General features: G+C 28.3%; 4 protein-coding genes across 5 annotated transcripts; all 4 read left to right on the top strand.

The window, feature by feature from the left end:
* Positions 1-37: 37 nt before the first annotated feature.
* Positions 38-4,795, top strand: LOC145754868 (uncharacterized). The gene is made up of 8 exons (XM_082571025.1): positions 38-111; positions 1,824-1,918; positions 2,332-2,517; positions 2,852-2,996; positions 3,176-3,270; positions 3,668-3,740; positions 4,022-4,116; positions 4,514-4,795. Exons 3-8 carry the CDS (start codon positions 2,407-2,409, stop codon positions 4,658-4,660), a joined length of 666 nt encoding a protein of 221 aa, XP_082427151.1. The 5' UTR covers positions 38-111; positions 1,824-1,918; positions 2,332-2,406; the 3' UTR covers positions 4,661-4,795.
* On the top strand, positions 4,714-9,341 carry LOC145754862 (uncharacterized). The gene is made up of 9 exons (XM_082571007.1): positions 4,714-4,960; positions 5,374-5,622; positions 5,928-6,348; positions 6,576-6,716; positions 7,062-7,240; positions 7,355-7,471; positions 7,819-7,930; positions 8,038-8,145; positions 8,524-9,341. Exons 1-9 carry the CDS (start codon positions 4,850-4,852, stop codon positions 8,733-8,735), a joined length of 1,650 nt encoding a protein of 549 aa, XP_082427133.1. The 5' UTR covers positions 4,714-4,849; the 3' UTR covers positions 8,736-9,341.
* Positions 9,298-13,837, top strand: LOC145754863 (uncharacterized). The gene is made up of 9 exons (XM_082571008.1): positions 9,298-9,421; positions 9,675-9,740; positions 9,944-10,223; positions 10,336-10,464; positions 10,642-10,820; positions 12,047-12,169; positions 12,250-12,361; positions 12,906-13,013; positions 13,266-13,837. The coding sequence occupies exons 2-9, from the start codon at positions 9,696-9,698 to the stop codon at positions 13,673-13,675; spliced, it is 1,386 nt and encodes a 461-aa protein (XP_082427134.1). The 5' UTR covers positions 9,298-9,421; positions 9,675-9,695; the 3' UTR covers positions 13,676-13,837.
* A 928-nt stretch (positions 13,838-14,765) lies between these two features.
* On the top strand, positions 14,766-18,583 carry LOC145754866 (kelch-like protein 12). 2 transcript variants are annotated; one of them, XM_082571015.1, is made up of 10 exons: positions 14,766-14,902; positions 15,042-15,165; positions 15,758-15,911; positions 16,147-16,358; positions 16,999-17,148; positions 17,258-17,362; positions 17,422-17,475; positions 17,742-17,810; positions 18,061-18,343; positions 18,455-18,583. In XM_082571015.1, exons 1-9 carry the CDS (start codon positions 14,841-14,843, stop codon positions 18,262-18,264), a joined length of 1,134 nt encoding a protein of 377 aa, XP_082427141.1. In that variant the 5' UTR covers positions 14,766-14,840; the 3' UTR covers positions 18,265-18,343; positions 18,455-18,583. The 2 variants fall into 2 exon arrangements, with proteins under 2 accessions (XP_082427141.1, XP_082427142.1); XM_082571016.1 differs by lacking the exon at positions 17,422-17,475.
* The last annotated feature ends 2,090 nt before the right edge of the window (positions 18,584-20,673 follow it).

A 20,673-nucleotide genomic window follows, 5' to 3' on the forward strand; every position in this document is an offset into this window, starting at 1 on the left:
CAGGGGGAATACCCAAGTGCAAAATTAAAATTTTGAAGCTTTTTCGGCAGGAACGTGGCAGAAGTTAGTGCAAAACAAGAACAAAATTGACTGACAACAAGCCTATATTAGGTAAATTAGTATAATGTTGTATTATGTTTGTAATAATTGGTAATTTGTATGATAAAAAATTACTTTAAAACTTGTTAAAATATTGTTAGCTTAAAATTAAAATATGAACAGACGGATGACGTCAACTGTTGACTTTGCTTATTTGTTTTATTGTTTGCTGTTCGCAATAGAAGGGTGTGTTGTTAGTATTCAAAAAATAAAAATAAATTCTTTTTAATAGGTTAAACTTAAACATTTGCAAGGTTTTGAACACAGAAGTTAGTTTGACATAATGTTAAAATAAATGTTTTCCTGGAATATATGAAAAAGCAAAGGGTTATTTTTAAGTTTTGTGTGTTTTTTCTCTATATAATGGGGCATATTGTATCATAAATGTTTAATTTCTATAACTTTCTGCCTAAAAATATATTTGTTGCTGCCACATTATCTTCGCCGTAAACTGTCTAATGTTAATTGTCTCAGGCTTTACTTGACAATAAACCAGTCTGGAAAGTAGGGCAGCGTGCACGCACGACATTTTTTCATTAAAAAAAATGCACGCCTGGAATTAGCGTTTTGCCCGCCTGGTGTCTTAAAAAAATGTGCACGCACAGTACTGACGCCTAAAACCTGCTAACATAAATCACGCGTGCACGCCTAGACCAAAAATCTTGGTACGCGTGCACGCGCGGTCACGCATTTTTTTACGCTTGCACGCGCGAGATCTTGTCGAAAACTGCCGTACTTTCCAGACTGGACAATAAACTTTTTTTTTTTTTATATTAAAATGTTAATTGGCTGGTTTATAACAGGTTTTTATTGCTTTTAAAAGCTAAATCTTATTAATCATTTTAGTTGTATTTGTTCTACTATTAAGGTGAAAGTAGGTTAGTATCTTTAATAGAGGGTTTTATAAAAATAGTTTTTAGTGTTATTTTTAATAATTGGATTTTTTTCAGAAATAAAAAACTATAATGGATATGTTTGGTAATAAAATAATGCTATTGGTAAGATAATTCATGATTAGAGAAATCTTTTAATAAACATATATATATACTATGTTGATAACCTGTAAACTCCCACACAGTGTTTCCTAATATTGTTTTGGCTTAAAAGCAAGCCTAAACAGTAGGACTAATAACAGGTTGTTTTGAATACTTAAAAACATCATGCATGTATCTTTTTTGTTAAAAATAATAAATTTTATAAAAATAATATTTAAGAAATAAGGTTGATTATTTGTTATAAATATTTCTAAACACAGATATCTTGTTTCTATTTTAATGTAATATAACACTTGTTTTTGGCAATATAACTTTATTCCATTAAATAACAAAAGGACCTAGTAACGGATATGCCTATGATTAATGAACTAATATTTTGCCCTTGATTTCTTTAAAAATTGGTAACGCATGCTAAACACTATTAGTTTGTATATTAGGGCTATTGTAAATGATGTGCTTAATCATTTTTTAATACTCTATAAACTTAAATGTATATATATATATATATATATCTATAAAAGGCACTGTTTGATTTGTATGCTTCTATTTAAACTTGTTTAGTTCCTCTTGATTATTCTGTTGCAGAAGCTTAAAAAGATTATAAAAAAGTGAAGGGCTGATTTTAATTCTAAAAATTATTGTTTTTGTTTTTTTTAAAGTGATTTGATATATAAATGTGTGTAGTTATATATATATCTAAGTAAAAAATAATTATGAGCAATATTCCAGGTTACACACCTGGCACTGTTGATGTGCCTGGATCTGGGCCTAAACTCAGCAAGAAGGCAAAACAAAGGCTAAACAGACAAAAGAAAAAGCAAGAGGTAAAACTATCGTGAATTGTATTTCTTTTTATTTTGATATGGGTTGCTTTTTTATTAGTATATATTCATATTTTTTGTTGTTTCTGGTGGTGTTTAAATAAAAGGGTGTTGTTAAGAATTAAAGAATCAACATTTTTGATTTAATTTATATGCGTCTCTTTAAGTAATTTGGTTCAAATATGGAAGAAATCACAAAATATTTTCGTTTTAATTGTTTTTTTTGTAGTGTAATTTAAGTTTTATTTTATGATACTAGCAACTGTTATGTAGAAACAAAAACAATAATTCTGCATCATATCATTTAACTTCAACCCCCAAAAAGGATTAAAAATGTTAAAGGCATTATTTTTTTTAGCTTTTAAAAACAAAAATTATGTTTCTTATTTAAATGAAATTTATTTTATTCTAAACAGGAGGAAAACGCCAAAATTTTAGCTGAGGCAAAAGAAGTTGAAAACAAAACAAAAGAACAGAAAAAAAAAATATATATGAGCAATATTCCTGGTTACACACCTGGCACTCTTGATGTGCCTGGATCTGGCCCTAAACTTAGCAAGTCGGCGAAAAAAAGGCTAAACAAACAAAAGAAAAAGCAAGAGGTAGAGCTATTGTGATATGATTTGCATTTTATTTTGATTAAGGGCTGCTTTTTTATTAGTATATTTTTATTAGTATAAGTTGGTAGAAAAAAAATAACTAATTTTTACTTTAATTTATATGATGGTTTAAGTATAAAGGAAATCACAAAATATTTTCTTCTCTATTGTAGTGCAATTTAAATTTTATTTTAGGATACTAGCAACTGTCATGTAGAAACAAAAACAATAATAGCATTCAACCCCCAAAAAAACATTAAAATATTGAGGCATTTTTAGGTTTTAGAAACAAAAATAATGTTTCTTATTTAAATGAAATTTTTTTTATTGTAAACAGGAGGAAAACTTAGCTGAGTTCAAAGAAGTTGAAAACAAAGCAAAAGAAGAAAAAAATATAGAAAGTGTGCACACTCAACCAAGCTCGAAATCAGAGAATAAAAATACCGATTTGCCTATCAATCCCTATAAAATGACATTAATTTGTATGCTTCAATTTAAACAAATTTAGTTCTTAATAATTGTTTGTCCTAGAAGCTCAAAAAGATTATAAAAAAATAATTTAAAATAAATCTTGGTTTTATTTTACAGTGATTTGACATATAAATGTGTAGTTAAGTTATTTGTATAACTAAGTAAAAAATAATTATGAGCAATATTTCAGGTTACACACCTGGCACTGTTGATGTGCCTGGATCTGGGCCTAAACTCAGCAAGAAGGCAAAACAAAGGCTAAACAGACAAAAGAAAAAGCAAGAGGTAAAACTATCGTGAATTGTATTTCATTTTATTTTGATATGGGTTGCTTTTTTATTAGTATATTGCATATTTTTTGTTATTTCTGGCGGTGTTTAAATAAAAAGGTAGTTGTTAGAATTAAAAAATTACTAATTTGACTTTAATTTACTTGTTTCTTTTTTAAATATTATGGTTTAAGTAAATATAAAGGAAATTACGAAATATTTTCTTTTTTATTGAAGTGCAATTCGAATTTTATTTTTATGTTACTAGCAACTATAAAGTAGAAACAAAAACAATAATTCTGCTTTATAGCATTCAACCCCCCAAAAAAACATTAAAATATTGAAGCATTTTTAGGTTTTAGAAACAAAAATTATGTTTCTTATTTAAATGAAATTTTTTTTATTCTAAACAGGAGGAAAACGCCAAAATTTTAGCCAAGATCAAAGAAGTAGAAAACAAAGCAAAAGAAGAGAAAAATATAGAAAGTGTGCACACCCAACCAAGCTCGAAATCTGAGAATAAAAATACCGATTTGCCTATATTTCAACCCCTATAAAATGACATTTAATTTCTTTAAAATGACATTAATTCGTATGCTTTAATTTAAACAGATTTAGTTCTTAATAATTGTTTGTCCTAGAAGCTCAAAAAGATTATAAAAAAATAATTTAAAATAAATCTTGGTTTTATTTTACAGTGATTTGATATATAAATGTGTGTAGTTATTTTTTTAACTAAGTAAAAATAATTATGAGCAATATTCCAGGTTACACACCTGGCACTGTTGATGTGCCTGGATCTGGGCCTAAACTCAGCAAGAAGGCGAAACAAAGGCTAAACAGACAAAAGAAAAAGCAAGAGGTAAAACTATCGTGAATTGTATTTCATTTTATTTTGATATGGGTTGCTTTTTTATTAGTATATTGCATATTTTTTGTTGTTTCTGGCGGTGTTTAAATAAAAAGGTAGTTGTTAGAATTAAAAAATTACTAATTTGACTTTAATTTACTTGTTTCTTTTTTAAATATTATGGTTTAAGTAAATATAAAGGAAATTACGAAATATTTTCTTTTTTATTGAAGTGCAATTCGAATTTTATTTTTATGTTACTAGTAACTATAAAGTAGAAACAAAAACAATAATTCTGCTTTATAGCATTCAACCCCCCAAAAAAACATTAAAATATTGAAGCATTTTTAGGTTTTAGAAACAAAAATTATGTTTCTTATTTAAATGAAATTTTTTTTATTCTAAACAGGAGGAAAACGCCAAAATTTTAGCCAAGATCAAAGAAGTAGAAAACAAAGCAAAGGAAGAGAAAAGTATACAAAATGTGCACACCCAACCAAGCTCTAAATCTGAGAATAAAAATACCGATTTGCCTATTTCAACCCCTATAAAATGACATTTAATTTCTTTAAAATGACATTAATTCGTATGCTTTAATTTAAACAGATTTAGTTCTTAATAATTGTTTGTCCTAGAAGCTCAAAAAGATTATAAAAAAATAATTTAAAATAAATCTTGGTTTTATTTTACAGTGATTTGATATATAAATGTGTGTAGTTATTTTTTTAACTAAGTAAAATTAATTATGAGCAATATTCCTGGTTACACACCTGGCACTCTTGATGTGCCTGGATCTGGGCCTAAACTCAGCAAGAAGGCGAAACAAAGGCTAAACAGACAAAAGAAAAAGCAAGAGGTAAAGCTATTGTGATTCGTATTTCATTTTTTTGTTATAAAAGTTGCTTTTTTATTTATCCGTATAGTAGTTATTTTTTTGTTGTTTCTGGTGGTGTTTAAATTAAGGGTGTTGTTAAGGTTTAAAGAATTAACATTTTCGATTTAATCTATCTGCATCCCTTTTTTTAGAAATTTGGTTTAAATAAAGAGGACATCACAAAATATTTCCTTTATAATTGTTTTTTTGTAGTTTAATTTAAATTTTATTTTATGTTACTAGCAACTATTAGGAAAAAACCAAAACAATAATTCTGCTTCATATCATTTAACCTCTAAAAAACAATTAAAATATTATAGGCATTATTTTTTTAGCTTTTTGAAAAACAAAAATTATGTTTCTTATTTAAATGAAATTTATATTATTCTAAACAGGAGGAAAACGCCAAAATTTTAGCTGAGGCCAAAGAAGTTGAAAACAAAGCAAAAGAAGAGAAAAATAAAGAAAGTGTGCACACCCAACCAAGCTCGAAATCGGAGAATAAAAATAATGATTTGCCTGTTCCAACCCCTACTGCAGCACAGAATCTGATATCAGGGCAAAAACCAAATGAATTTGTTAAAAATCCAACTTTGTCTGCAAATGCTTCTGAGTTCAGGCCGCCTACTTCCAATAATCACCTCGTGAGTAAATGGATTCCTGTATTTTCTTATGTTATTTATTACCCAACTATGCGTGGTGATTTATTTGCTTTGGTTAAATTATTGACTAATGAAAAAATTGTGTTATTGACTCAGATTGTTTACAAATTCCTGTTTTAGGGTGCAACAAATAGAAAATTATTTATTGTAGGTACAATAATAAAGTTCCTGTTCAAAGAAAATATTTAAAAAGAGAATGTGCATTTAAATTTAGTAACAATTTTTTATTAAAAAAATTTAAAAAAATTTCTTTAAAAAATATTTTTATTTCAAAAAATTGTTTCCAGGAGCCAGAAAAGAAGCAGCATTTTGAAGTGAAACCACCACTGCAACAACCACAGCAACAAAAGCAAGAAATCGATCAGCATGTACAACGGGCAAGTTTTGGAAATACACAACAACAACAACAACAACAACATCAACAAAATGTTAACCCACCATGGTCGCCATCACAACAACCGTTGAATCAACAACAAGACGCTACTCAACATTTGTCACCACAACAACAATCACCCAATCAACAACAGCAAGTTCAAAAACAACAACAAAAAGTTACTCAACAGTGGTCACCCCAACACCAATCACCAAATCAACAACAACAACAACGACAGGTTTCCAGGGTGCAGGGAGGATCGATTGGTAGCAACAACAATCGAAGATCGTTTGACATCAAACAAAATCAACAGGGTCATTGGAATAAAAATCGAGGTAATTAAATCAATTATATTATATTGCTCAGCTATAACTCTTTTGTAACCAATTAAAAAGGCATCAAAGCAATTTAAATAGCGCACAGCAATTTTATTATGAACATATAAGCGACGGCTAACCTTTAAAAAACCTGTTAAAAAGAAATCTGAAATCAGCTTTTTGCATTTATATTAAAACAAGCAATTGCTTCTGTAACGAATATTAATTTTTTTTATTATGTTTAGATCAGCAAGCCGAAAAAAGAAACTCAGATTGTTATGAAAATTATCGAACTTATGATTACAATGGTGATTACTTTGATGTATCTAAAGAGTTGGCAAGAATTCTACGACATGGAAAATATAAGTGGATTAATATGGACAACAGTATGTTTTTTTTTACATGAACTTAGATTAAATATTTTTTAATAGTTGACAATTATTTAATAATAGTGCTTACAATTTCAAACTATTTAACTTACATATATTGCAAAGTATATATTTAAACATTGTTTTTATTTTTACTAACTGCGTACATAAGATAGACTATAAATAAAATAACAATAATAATTAAATTATGTTCAAACTTCATTGTTATTTATTGGTATGACTATTAATGTAGATTTGGGTGTTGAATATTTTTTTTAAATTCAAACTACCAATGACTATGTGGTAGAGGTTAAAACTAATTAAAAATAGAACATGGTATCATAATTTTTTACTTGTATTTAGATGGGTTCTGTTATGTCGATGATATAACTCACTGCAAAAGGTTTCTAGAACAATTCGGAAAAATCGAATTTAGTATTATAAAACAAATCGTGGATAGCAATGACAAGAAAAGATTTGTATTGAAACAAGAAAATGATGGAAAATGGAAAATCTCGGCAGCACAAGGCCATTCCATTCAGGTAATTTTATTATGTCAAAAAATGAATTTTTATGAGCTATGTGTTTTAAAAATGGTGGCATGTACATTGAAATTTTTATACGAGTTTTCATTTTTAACTATGAATAATGTTTAGGTGAAAGAGTTGGATTTGAAACCGATAACAGATCCAACGAAATATCCCGAAGTAGTGCATGGAACTTATTTTGAATCCTGGGAGCATATAAAGAAAACTGGATTAAATAGAATGACCGTAAGTGTTGCATTTTAACACTTTCTTAAAATTTAACCCTTTATTTAAAATTGTATCAAGTTTATAAGAAAAACGGCTCGCATTTGTTTCCACTGTTAAATAAAGGGTTGTGTTATGTATTGCATTTTAAGGTGGTGTTTTGTATTCCATTGACAATTATATTTTTTCTGGGGTTAGTTTTTCAACAAACAATGACGAAGTTAACAATATTAACTTGTTTTATTCAACTTAAGGGGCAAGTGTGATGACATTTTTTTTGGTTTAATTTCTTTTTTTTTTAAATTTATCTTGGTTTAATTTCTTTTTTTTTTTAAATTTATCTTAAAATTTTTTTCCTTCTGTTACAGCGTACACACATTCATTTTGCTATGGGAATGCCTGGTGACAAAGAAGTAATAAGTGGAATGAGAAAAAGTTGTGAACTGATTATTAAACTTGACTTGGACAAGGCCATGAAAGGTGATAATCGCTAAAAGTATAGATAAAATAAATATTTTTCATGACCTTTAGGTGCTTTCTGTAAAAAATTATAGAATGTTAAAAAATTTTGATATTTTGTTTATTAGATGGCTTGAAGTTTTTTGTGTCATCAAACAATGTGATTTTATGTGCGGGAGATAACAAAGGAAGAATTCATCCTAAATATTTTGCTATGGTCATTCAGCTTTATCCTTGTAAGTTAAGACTTTCTACTTTCTGTGTTTTTAGTGCATAGAATCAAGAAGATTGCGTTTTTAATGAAAATATTTTATTTAAATTTGTTTTTGTTTGTTTTCTATCTAATAAAGCTTAGTGGGCTATATACATTTATATATATATATAAATGAGTATTTATATCTGTATTTATGCCCAATGTATATGCCTACAAAATAAAAAAAATGCCATTTGTAGTGTGAGGTGAATTGTCCTGGCCAAATACTAGTTGCATTTTTTTGTAATTACGTTAAAGCAAATTAAATGTTGCCTTTAGGCTAAAATATTACCATATGTACAAAAATTTTCCTATTTATAACGCTATGCAGAAATTCCCTCAAAATTTTTTTTTGTTCCAGATCAAAAGTTGTACTATGATGTTCCTCCAGATTTTGTCACAGAGAGTAAACCAAAAAATTTAAAAGCTAACAAGCCAGCACAAACTGGATCGAAATCTCCAGACCCTAAATTTAAAAATGGAAATTCGAATACAACTCCTAAGATGCAGAACAACCCCCAAGAAAATCAAAACAAAAAAAGAAGTGGTCCAATTGGGACGAAAAAAAATTAGTTTCATATAAAAATTGACTATGGACTATCTTCCAAAAATGACTTTATTATTTTTACCTATTGGTTAAATAACAAAATGGTCAAAAATGTTTTTTTCAAGTGAAGCAGAATTTTTGTTTAAAGTAGTTCTGTTAACATTTTAGTAGAATTTGGTTTAAATAGTTTGAGTCTTTTTGATTGCAATTTTTTTTCCTAACTAAAGTTAAGGTGCTTATTATTTTGGTTAGGCTAGGTGTCTTTACAATGAATCAAATTTTTTGTATTTTTGTCTGCTATAAACATGTAATTTCTTTTAATTTAAATTAAAATATGGTAATTTTTTTTTCGGAAATGTTTCAGATTTTTTAGCATGTTGTCACTCTTTTGTCTAAGTAATTTTACTTCTTCAATTTAAATTGGTGATTATTCTTTTAAGCTTATTCCTATAACTAGATACTAACTTGCTTTAGTAGTATGTGCTAGCATATCTTTGCTTCAAAATGTAATCCAACTTCTTGCTTAAAAGCTTTTTTCAATATAATTAAATTTATTTTTGATGTTTAAATTTCGATATGAACAAACTTCAAACTTGTATTGCAATTTTAATAATTTTTGATCTTGTGTTTAGGTTTAAACTAACATAAGTTTTCTATTAAATAAATCTGTTACGTAACAACAATTAAAAAAACGACACAAGTTCGAAAGTTGGTAAGTGTATTCTCTTATTTGGTTTTTAAAAATTAATTTACATTTCTTTGTTTAACAAAACATGAATTTTTAAATTTTCCAAAGGTATTAAATAAAGCAGATTTTTTTTGGAAACAGGAATTATGCCTTCTTTAACTATTGACTGTTTAACATATCAGCAGTTGGAATCAAACTTTAAGACTTAAGTAAATAGACCCAAATATAAAAAAGGAAGCTATCATTTTTCAATTAAAAAGTGAATATCTATTTACAGGAGAAAGTGCTAAAGAACAATATGGCAAAACACAGGAACAATTATAGGAAACAGGACTCCCATAGTGTATGTATTAGATTTGCGATTTTGATTTATTTTAAATTTAAGATATTTTTTTTACAGTGTAATAGGCTGAGTAAAGATGGTTTTCTGATTTATTGGTTTGTTAGTAATATGGTTATGTTTATTTTTTAACCTGATGGGGGTATTTCTTTAAAAAAATGAAGCAGGGATGTGAAAATTCTTAAAATCTTTTATTTCTATTTCAGAGACATAATGCTCAAAGAGTTAAACAGCAAAATTATCAAGACCGACAAAATGCAGACTTTCAAAAAAGATTAAATTACCATAATCCTTATTATTTACAAAATAGAAATAAATCACACCATGGAAACACTTCAAACTATGATCAACCAAATAATGAATTTATAGGCCCTCATCCGTATCATTCACATAATTATCATAACCAACAGGGATATGATAATGATTGCAGTCATTCTGGTCATGGAAATAATTACCAACAAAATCAAAGACGTAATCATAAACCTGGTACGAAAATATTGAGTTTAAATTTTGAAAACTATTTAAAATAAATAATACGAGTTTCATGATTGATTTAAATAAATTTTGCCTGTTTTTAAAATATTTGTATTTTATTTAGAAAAAAGATCACGTTATCTGGATTTGTTTTATCAAACTCCACCAAAGGAATATGAAATGTTTGAATTATCAAAAGAATTGGCAAGAATTTTGCGACATGGAAAATACAAGTGGATCAAATTGGATGCTAGTATGTTTTTTCACCAACTTAAATAATTAAATATTAATTTTAAAGAGTTATTGTTAATATAATTATTTAAATCCATTTTGTGTATACTTAAATATGGTGTTTTTTATTTTGTGTATATTTTTTCAACTTTTATGTATATAAATTTAAATTCTTTGAATCAAATTTTTCTATGAACAGACGGGTTTTGTTTTGTTGATGAAATAACTCACTGCAAAAGGTTTTTGGATCAATTTGGAAGAGTAGAAGATGAAACTATTTGGGAAATTGTGAACAGTAACAAGAAGAAAAGATTTGTTTTGAAACAAGAAAGTAACGGAAAGTGGAAAATCTCGGCAGCTCAAGGTCATACTATTCAGGTAAAAAAATGAAAGGGATTCACATGTTACGTAATAAAGTTTTTTTTTTTATATATATCTTTATCTTCGATGTGGGAAAGTTGAATGGGCGACTTAAAAATAGAGTAACATTAGTTACTCCGACCCAGTTTCGAGTTGCCTTTGGCAGTTTGGAATATTATAGATTATAATTACCCGATAATTATTCTGCTGATTAAGTGCTGGCTCAGCAGAAGTTTATACCGTTTATAGCGCCTTACTCAAGGGCGCTACAGCATGAGATCAGTGGGGATTGAACCAACGACCTCATGGTGGTGTAGCAAGTGTTCTTACCACTACACCACGCTGCCAGTTAGTAATGACCTGGGCTTTACTAAATATCGAATCTGGTTTGATCTATTCCTGCTTATGGATTTTTTTCTTAATTAGGTATAGGCCTAAGGCTTAACTTATTACTGTAGTGATTTGCTCTTGTAAAAAAGTCTTTGCTTGTTTAGCTATTTTTTATGTATTTCAAAAATATCTTGAACTGGTTGGGTTGTAAGGGTAACTCAATATGCTAATATACAAAGGTGGGCACAGTTAACCGAGAAAGTAACTTCGTTAAGTGGCAATTCGTTACGTAGTATATTAACTTCGTTAACGTTAGTAAGTTAATTTAAACAAAATGTAACGGTAGTTATCGATAAACGTTAACGTTAAAATTTAAATAAAACAAACAAAGAAACGTCCCTATTTTAAAAAAAAACAGCAGTTTTTATCTTAGTTGATATTTTAACTACACGAACGTAAGTTTAAATGACGTTTTGAAACTGCATCGTTTAAAATTTCAATACATCGTCATCGTCGCCAATACATCGTTTATACGTCAGTCAATACATCCTTTAAAATTGAAACGATTAAACCCAATAAACAGCAAAATAAAACATATATACTTTTATATTACCATGGTGAACTTAAAAATATTAAATTAACGGACTCAATTTAACGGAAGCACAATTTAACGAAAGTTACCAGGTCCGTTAACGATTTTTAAAGTTAACTTAAAAGTTAAATTTTATCGAAAAATTTAACTTCGTTAATTACGATTAACGCATTAACGGTTTAGTGCCCACTTTTGTTAATATATATATATAATTAAATTGATGTTATATTCATTGTATGTTTAGTATTTACCTTTTAAAAATGCCTGAAAAACCTACATAAAAAAAAATTAATAACAAAAATTTTATTTTTTATTTTTTAAGGTCAAAAATTTGAACTTAAGACCAATAGAACTTGAGGATGTTCATAACTATTCAAAGGTAGTGCATGGAACCTATTACGAATATTGGGAACTAATCAAAAACACTGGACTCAAAAGAATGAATGTAAGTTGCTAAAATTTTTTGGTTAGTTGTTGTGTTTGCAAGAGTCAGACTTTAAATTTTGTTTTTATTTTTTAAAATAGAGAAACCACATTCACTTTGCCATTGGATTGCCTGGCAATAGGAGAGTAGTAAGTGGAATGCGGTCAGATTGTGAAGTTGCTATTCAAATCGATCTTGCTCAAGCTATAACAGGTATTTTTACAGTTTTAAACTTTGCTATATTACAGAGAAATGTTCTTGATAAGAAAAGGCTAATTTAATTGCCTATATAATATGTGAACTACACAATCTAGGCTTGATTGTATGTTGTAACAAGGACTATAAAAGCTTTGTTTAGTCATTAGTTTTGTAAAATTGCATTGTTTTTTTTTGGTTATATCTTTATCGTCGATGTGAAAAGTCGAGTGCGCGACTTATATAGAGTTACATCACTTACTTCGACCCAGTCTTGAGGTGCAGTGGCAGTTTAGGATATTATAGATTATAACTGCCCAGTAATTAAGCTGCTGATTAAGTGCTGGTTCAGCGGGAGTTTATATCGTTTAAAGCGCCTTACTCGAGGGCGCTACAGCATAAGATCAGTGGAGATTGAACCCTTGACCTCCTGTGTGGTGTAGCAAGTGTTCTTACCACTACACCACACTGCCGGTAGAAAAAATAATGTAAATGTAAAATTGCATTGTTCTATCCTGTTAATCAATATTTTACACTAGCCACGATCATATTATACATTTAGATGGCTTAAAGTTTTTTCTGTCATCAAACAATGTAGTTTTATGTGAGGGGGATGAACATGGAATTTTACATCCAAGATATTTTCAATCTGTGATTGACCTCCATACTTGTAAGTAATTATTAAAAAATTATTTAAAACATTAATTATTGTAAATAAAAAGTAATCGAAGGACTCTAGATTAGTTATACTACAACTGTTTTTATATTTAAATAAAGAGACTTCAGGTCTTAGGTTTAATTTTTGTAACATAAATAAAATATCTTTAAGTTAAAGTAGTTGGATTAAAACTAGGCTGATAATGTATTTCTTTAAATTGACACTTAGTTGTTTATTCAAATGTAAAATTTAATCCATATTTAGATGAATATATTGAGTTTGAAATTCCTTCTGAAGTGAGTGACCAAAACATTTCGTCAAGTTCACAAGACAAGTCACCAACCTCTCAAAATCAGCAACCACTTTCTGATGGGTCAAATTCTAAAGACAGCTTATCAACCCAAAGTGTCCTAAACTCTCCAAACACTCAGTCAAATTTCGATAACAGATCAGAAATTTCAACTTCAAGAAAACGAGGCCATGAAACTGAGGCTGATGTAAGCAGAGAGCATTCAAAACGTCCAAAAATAAACCAAGACACTAAAAGGGGATATGATGACTCTGCTGATGATGGTCGTAAAAACTGGGAAAATTATAACTCCAAAGCGAATAAGAAAAATGCTAAAAAAAAGAAGAAAAAGCATAAAAACAGAAAAAATAAAAACAGACAATAATGGGACTTTAAAGATTAAACATTGTTTTAAAGTTAAATTATTATTTGTCATTTTTTAACTTTTGTAAGTTTTGTTTTATTGTATAGTAGTCTGTGCTAATTAGAAACTTTAAAGCTGTGTAGAATAAGTTTTTATATTTAACTTGTTTATTCAATTTTTAGATTTTTTTAAGTTGAAGGTCATTTACCTTAAATTATTGAAAGTCTGAAATTTACAGAAATTTATGTTAGTTAAATTTTCAACAAGTTAAATAGGTATGTTTTAAATTTTGTTATTTTATTTTATTTTATTTTGTAACAGCAAAGCTATAAATAGTCTTATAGTTTTATTTTGGTTACATAAATTTGTCATATGATGCATAAATTCGTCACTGACATCAAGTGGTTATGTTTAAAGGAAATTTAAATGTTATGTTTTTTTGGTCAATTTATCAAGTTTAAAATTTCTTCTGATATAAGTAACCAAAACATGACGTCAAATTCTAAAGACAAGTCAACCTCCCAAGAAGACAAGTCAACTTCCCAAGACGAACCTCTTACTTCCCAAGACAATTTGACGACTGTTCAAGAGAATCCAATTAAAACTCAAAACAAACTAAAACCTTCGCAAAACAGCTTGCCAACTTCTCAAGACAAACCACCTTCTTTTCAAGACAATTTGATAACTCTTCAAGGGAATTCTACTACAACTCAAAACAGGCCAAAAACTTTCCGAAACAGGGCCTAAAGTTTTTAAAGAAAGACAGCCAACTTGTCGAAACCGACCCCCTGCACCTCTTTACACAGAGTCAAAACATTTTTTAAGGGAACGAAGCCATGTAAACTACAATTATTCAAGCAGAAAACAATCAAAAAAACAAAAAACTGAATAAAATATTTGATGACAATGGTAAACTTGGTACTGAAAAAAAAACTAATTTGTTCACATTTGAATTTCAAAAAAAGTTAAAATATTTAAAAAAGTAGGATAAAAAAAAATCTATATGACTTTCTAGTTTAGTTGTTATTTAAAACAATTTATAGTAGTTATTTATTGTGCTTTTGTTTTTATTTTTAGTAGTTTGTGTAAATTAGACACTGTGGTTTTGTAGAAACTATTTTTTTTTTATATATTTTTTAATTCTTTTAGATATTTATTAAAAACAATTTTTTTCCCTGCAATTAAAATGAGTGACAGTCTGGAATTCAAGGGATCTCATTTTGACAAAATCTTCAGCAAGTTAAATGAGTAGGTTTTAATTTTTTTTAGTGTAAACTTTGACTTAAATATTGCTTTGTAATAAGTGGCCAGATTTTACACTAAGACCCTAAATAAAATTTTATTTTAAGTTTTTCTAGATTTGTGTTAACTGTTAATGTGTTTTTAGAGACAGGCAAACAAACAAGGAATATTGTGATGTCGTAATAAAATCTGACTCCACTGAATTTCCTGCAAACAAATTGATTATTGGGTTGTTTTCTGAGTTTTTGGACAAAATGTTCACTGCTGAGGTATATTGAAATTTACTATTAAAATTTATTTTTAAAAGAAGGCAAAAATAACAGAGTTGTTTCGAAAATCCTTAACCATGCATAGCTTGTAATAAATTATTTTTTTTGTATATATCTTTATCCTCGATGTGGGAAAGTCGAATGTGCGACTTAAACATAGAGTAACATAAGTTACTCCGACCCAGTCTCGAGATGTCTTTGGCAGTTGGGATTTTTCAGATTATAATTGCCCGATAATTATTCTGCTGATTAAGTGCTGGCTCAGCAGAAGTTTATACCGTTTATAGCGCCTTACTCAAGGGCGCTACAGCATGAGATCAGTGGAGATTGAACCCACGACCTCATGATGGTGTAGCAAGTGTTCTTACCACTACACCGCGCTGCCGGTAAATTAAGAGTTTTGTAAATATCTTGTGAAGTGTAAATTTATGGTTGATATCAAAAATATTTTTGAGTTCGAATTTCTGTAAAAAAATGGTATTTATGCACAAATTTTTCTCAACTTAAGCATGGTTCTGTTTTTTTTGTAGAATTAATTGCATGTTTTTTAGCCACTGGTTGTAATAAATTTAACTTCATTAAACAATTTTAGATGAAAGAAAAATACAATTCTGTTGCGGAAATTAAAAATATTGAACCACAAATCATGGAAAATATTATGACATTTGTATACACTCAAAACATTGTCATAACAAAAGAAAATGTTTATGAATTGTTAAAAGCAGCAGATTACATGGACTTAACAGGTATTATCTGGGTATAGCGCAATAGTTAAGGCACTTCCCATTGTTACTAAATATTACGGCAGTAGGAATTTAGCGCATTTGGTTTTCTAACCTAATTCCTAATCCCTAAAGACAGCACCAAACTCTCACATAAATAGAATAATGCACTAAACCAGGCTGGATTGGTAAAAGTTATTTTCAATATACCTGTAAAGTTAGTTTTTTGTGTATGTTTTTTAAACATGATCATGTTTAGAGCTTCAGCAATTTTGCCTTGATTACCTCATTCAAAAAATAGATGTTGAAAACTGTTTAGAAAGAGTTATGTTTTTTCATCCAAGAAAACATGAAGAGTTAGTTACAACATCTGTTGAATTTATTTTAAATAACATTGATGCTGTAGTAGCACAAGAAGCATTTCTTGACCTTACCTTCGACATTGTTGTTCTTTTTTTAAAAAATCAGAAGGTAAACTTTGTTATGTGATTTTTTAAAATTTAATTTATGTATATCAACGTTTGTTTTTTTGTGCAAAGGTAATTTGATTTAGGCAATTTTATATATCTGTTTATTTGGTCAAGTAGTTTTTTTAAAATATACCAAGATAGTTACTTAATAGCAAGTATTTCTTATTAATAAATTTTTCTTATTGACAAGTTCTTAGTAATTTGGACGTATTTTTTAAAAAGGGTTTGGTAAAATAACATTATACTGGGGTATTTCTTGTGAGATAAAGGTGGAAATGATGTCAAGAACTTTATGAACTTTAGTTAATTAAAGTTAAGAACCGGCAGCGTGGTGTAGTGATAAGAACACTTGCTACACCACCATGAAGTCATGGGTTCTATTCCCACTGTTCTACAGTATAAACCCCAGCTGAACCAGCACCTAATTAGTAGCTTAATTACTGGGCAATTATAATCTTTATAATATCCCAAACTGCCACAAGCAACTCAAGATTGGGTTGGAGTAACTGATGTTACTCTATGTTAAGGTTGCGCCTTCGACCTTCCCACATCAAGGATAAACTTATATATATATACAAAAAAAAAAAATTTCTTTTAAATTATTTTAAAATGTAATCAATTTAAATTTATAATCTGTTTAGATGTCTACAAAAGAGATAGGTTACAATTTAATAATAAATTGGATTAAAAAGGATGAAGAAAAAAGGAAAAAATACATTGATTCACTTTTTTTATTGCTTGATCTGTCTAAATTTTCAGAAACTTTTCTATTAAATGTAATAAACACTGAGGTATAAAAATATTTCTATATTTAAGTAAAGTAAGATTAAAACATGAATTAAATTTTGCATATTAAAAAAATATTGAAATGTAAAACTGGTATTTTTTCAAACTATTTAGGAGCTAATTAAGAATTCAGCAACTTGTTCAAATGCCATTGTCATATCTTTTGGAAATGAAATTGGAAATTTAAAAAATGCAATTGCATTAAAAAATGATGAATTGGTATGCATTTAATATACAGTAAAATTTGAAATAAAATAATAAACAATTTTTTTTTGCAGAACAATTTAAAAAATACAATTAATACTTTAAAAAGAAAAATTAATAATTTAGAGGTACGATATTTATTTAAACTTTGTTAAAAATGTTGCATGCAATATTGCTTCGAAATTGAATTACTTACAAAAACAAATTTATTAAATTTGTTGTTCGCTATTATTATATATACCTTCCTTTTTTTTATGCATTTTTAGAATTTGCAAAAGGCTACCCCAGTGTTAATAAAACAGAAAAAAAAAACTTTAAGACTTAAGTAAATAGACCCAAATATAAAAAAAGAAGCTATCATTTTTCATTTAAAAAAGTGAATATCTATTTACAGGAGAATTGTCTAAAGAACAATATGCCAAAACACAGGAAGAACAATAATTGGAATGATGGCTCTCATAGTGTATGTATTAGCTTTGCGATTTTGATTTATTTTAAATTTAAGATATTTTTTTTACAGTGTAATAGGCTGAGTAAAGATGGTTTTCTGATTTATTGGTTTGTCAGTAATGTTATTAAATTTATTTTTAAACCTGGTTGGTGTTAGAATTTATAAAAAGTAGCATTTTAAATTTAATTCACATACATTGTATTGATATGTAACTGTTATGTAAAAACATTATTATGATCTTTATTAATAATCTGTATTGCAGAGACATAATAATCCCCAAAGATTTGAACAACAACAGTTTCAAGATCAACAGAGCTCAAAATATCGAAAAACATCACATTCTAATGATCCTTATCATCTGCAAAATAGAAATAAATCACACCATGGAAACACTTCAAACTATGATCAACCAAATAATGAACTTATAGGCCCTCATCAATATCATTCACATAATTATCATAACTAACAGTGATATGATAATGATTGCAGTCATTCTGGTCATGGAAATAATTACCAACAAAATCAAAGACGTAATCATAAACCTGGTACAAAAATGTTCGGTTTAAATTTTAAAAACTTTAAAAAAATAAATAAATAAGTTTTATAATTGATTGATTAAATTTTGCCTGTTTTTAAAATATTTGTATTTTATTTAGAAAAAAAATCACGTTATCCGGATTTGTTTTATCAAACTCCACCAAAAGAATATGAAATGTTTGAATTATCAAAAGAATTGGCAAGAATTTTGCGACATGGGAAATACAAGTGGATCAAATTGGATGCTAGTATGTTTTTTCACCAACTTAAATAATTAAATAGTAATTTTAAAGACGTATTGTTGATATAATTATTTAAATCCATTTTGTGTATACTTAAATATGGTGTTTTTTATTTTGTGTATATTTTTTCAACTTTTATGTATATAAATTTAAATTCTTTGAATCAAATTTTTCTATGAACAGACGGGTTTTGTTTTGTTGATGAAATAACTCACTGCAAAAGGTTTTTGGATCAATTTGGAAGAGTAGAATTTAAAGCTATTTGGGAAATTGTGAACAGTAACACGAAGAAAAGATTTGTTTTGAAACAAGAAAGTAACGGAAAGTGGAAAATCTCGGCAGCTCAAGGTCATACTATTCAGGTAAAAAAATTAAAGGGATTTACATGTTATGTAATAAAGTTTGTTTTTTTTTGTATATATCTTTATCTTCGATGTGGAAAAATCGAATGCGCGACTTAAACATAGAGTAACATTAGTTACTCCGACCCAGTCTCGAGTTGCCGGTGGCAGTTTGGGATATTATAGATTATAATTGCCCGATAATTATTCTGCTGATTAAGTGCTGGCTCAGCAGGAGTTTATACTGTTTATAGCGCCTTACTCAAGGGCGCTACAGCATGAGATCAGTGGGGATTGAACCCACGACCTCATGGTGGTGTAGCAAGTGTTCTTACCACTACACCACGCTGTCGGTTAGTAATGACCTGGGCTTTACTAAATATCGAATCTGGTTTGATCTATTCCTGCTAATGGATTTTTTTCTTAATTAGGTGTAGGCTTAAGGCTTAACTTATTACTGTAGTGATTTGCTCTTGTAAAAAAGTCTTGTTTAGCTATTTTTTATGTATTTCAAAAATATCTTGAACTGGTTGGGTTGTAAGGGTAACTCAATAAGCTAATATACAAAGGTGGGCACAGTTAACCGAGAAAGTAACTTCATTAAGTGGCAATTCGTTACATAGTATATTGACTTCGTTAACGTTAGTAAGTTAATTTAAACAAAATGTAACGGTAGTTATCGATAAACGTTAACGTTAAAATTTAAATAAAACAAACAAAGAAACGACCCTATTTTAAAAAAACAGCAGTTTTTATCTTAGTTGATATTTTAACTACACGAACGTAAGTTTAAATGGCGTTTTCAAAACTGCATTGTTTAAAATTTCAATACATCGTCATCGTCATCGTCGTCAATACATCGTTTATACGTCAGTCAATACATCGTCAATACATCCTTTAAAATTGAAACGATTAAACCCAATAAACGGCAAAATAAAACATATATACTTTTATATTACCATGGTAAACTTGTAAAAATATTAAATTAACGGACTTAATTTAACGGAAGCACAATTTAACGAAAGTTAACAGGTTCGTTAACGATTTTTAAAGTTAACTTAAAAGTTAAATTTTATCGAAAAATTTAACTTTGTTAATTACGATTAACGCATTAACGGTTTAGTGCCCACCTTTGTTAATATATATATATATATATATAATTAAATTGATGTTCTATTCATTGTATGTTTAGTATTTACCTTTTAAAAATGCCTGAAAAACCTACATAAAAAAAAATTAATAACAAAAATTTTATTTTTTATTTTTTAAGGTCAAAAATTTGAACTTAAGACCAATAGAACTTGAGGATGTCCATAACTATCCAAAGGTAGTGCATGGAACCTATTACGAATATTGGGAACTAATCAAAAACACTGGACTCAAAAGAATGAATGTAAGTTGCTAAAATTTTTTGGTTAGTTGTTGTGTTCGCAAGAGTCAGACTTTAAATTTTGTTTTTATTTTTTAAACTAGAGAAACCACATTCATTTTGCCATTGGATTGCCTGGCAATAGAAGAGTAGTTAGTGGAATGCGGTCAGATTGTGAAGTTGCTATTCAAATTGATCTTGCTCAAGCTATAACAGGTATTTTTACAGTTTTAACTTTGCTATATTACAGAGAAATGTTCTTAATAAGAAAAGGCTAATTTAATTGCCTATCTAATATGTGAACTTAGGCTTGAATACGCAACTTAGGCTTGATTGTATGTTGTAACAAGGACTATAAAAGCTTTGTTTAGTCATTAGTTTTGTAA

This window comes from Corella eumyota, chromosome 6, assembly GCF_963082875.1.
Source record: "Corella eumyota chromosome 6, kaCorEumy4.1, whole genome shotgun sequence".
Lineage (NCBI taxonomy): Eukaryota > Metazoa > Chordata > Ascidiacea > Phlebobranchia > Corellidae > Corella > Corella eumyota.

Bases quoted from the DNA above. Each gene is read 5' to 3' on its own strand.
- LOC145754866 (XM_082571015.1), top strand. From the start codon at position 14,841: ATGAGTGACAGTCTGGAATTCAAGGGATCTCATTTTGACAAAATCTTC. The intron at 15,166-15,757 runs GTATATTGAAAT...AAACAATTTTAG, and splicing joins ACAAAATGTTCACTGCTGAG to ATGAAAGAAAAATACAATTC. The intron at 17,363-17,421 runs GTATGCATTTAA...TTTTTTTTGCAG, and splicing joins CATTAAAAAATGATGAATTG to AACAATTTAAAAAATACAAT.
- LOC145754862 (XM_082571007.1), top strand. From the start codon at position 4,850: ATGAGCAATATTCCTGGTTACACACCTGGCACTCTTGATGTGCCTGGA. The intron at 4,961-5,373 runs GTAAAGCTATTG...TATTCTAAACAG, and splicing joins GACAAAAGAAAAAGCAAGAG to GAGGAAAACGCCAAAATTTT. The intron at 6,717-7,061 runs GTATGTTTTTTT...ACTTGTATTTAG, and splicing joins GTGGATTAATATGGACAACA to ATGGGTTCTGTTATGTCGAT.
- LOC145754863 (XM_082571008.1), top strand. From the start codon at position 9,696: ATGGCAAAACACAGGAACAATTATAGGAAACAGGACTCCCATAGT. The intron at 9,741-9,943 runs GTATGTATTAGA...TTTCTATTTCAG, and splicing joins GGAAACAGGACTCCCATAGT to AGACATAATGCTCAAAGAGT. The intron at 10,821-12,046 runs GTAAAAAAATGA...TTATTTTTTAAG, and splicing joins CTCAAGGTCATACTATTCAG to GTCAAAAATTTGAACTTAAG.
- LOC145754868 (XM_082571025.1), top strand. From the start codon at position 2,407: ATGAGCAATATTCCTGGTTACACACCTGGCACTCTTGATGTGCCTGGA. The intron at 2,518-2,851 runs GTAGAGCTATTG...TATTGTAAACAG, and splicing joins AACAAAAGAAAAAGCAAGAG to GAGGAAAACTTAGCTGAGTT. The intron at 3,271-3,667 runs GTAAAACTATCG...TATTCTAAACAG, and splicing joins GACAAAAGAAAAAGCAAGAG to GAGGAAAACGCCAAAATTTT.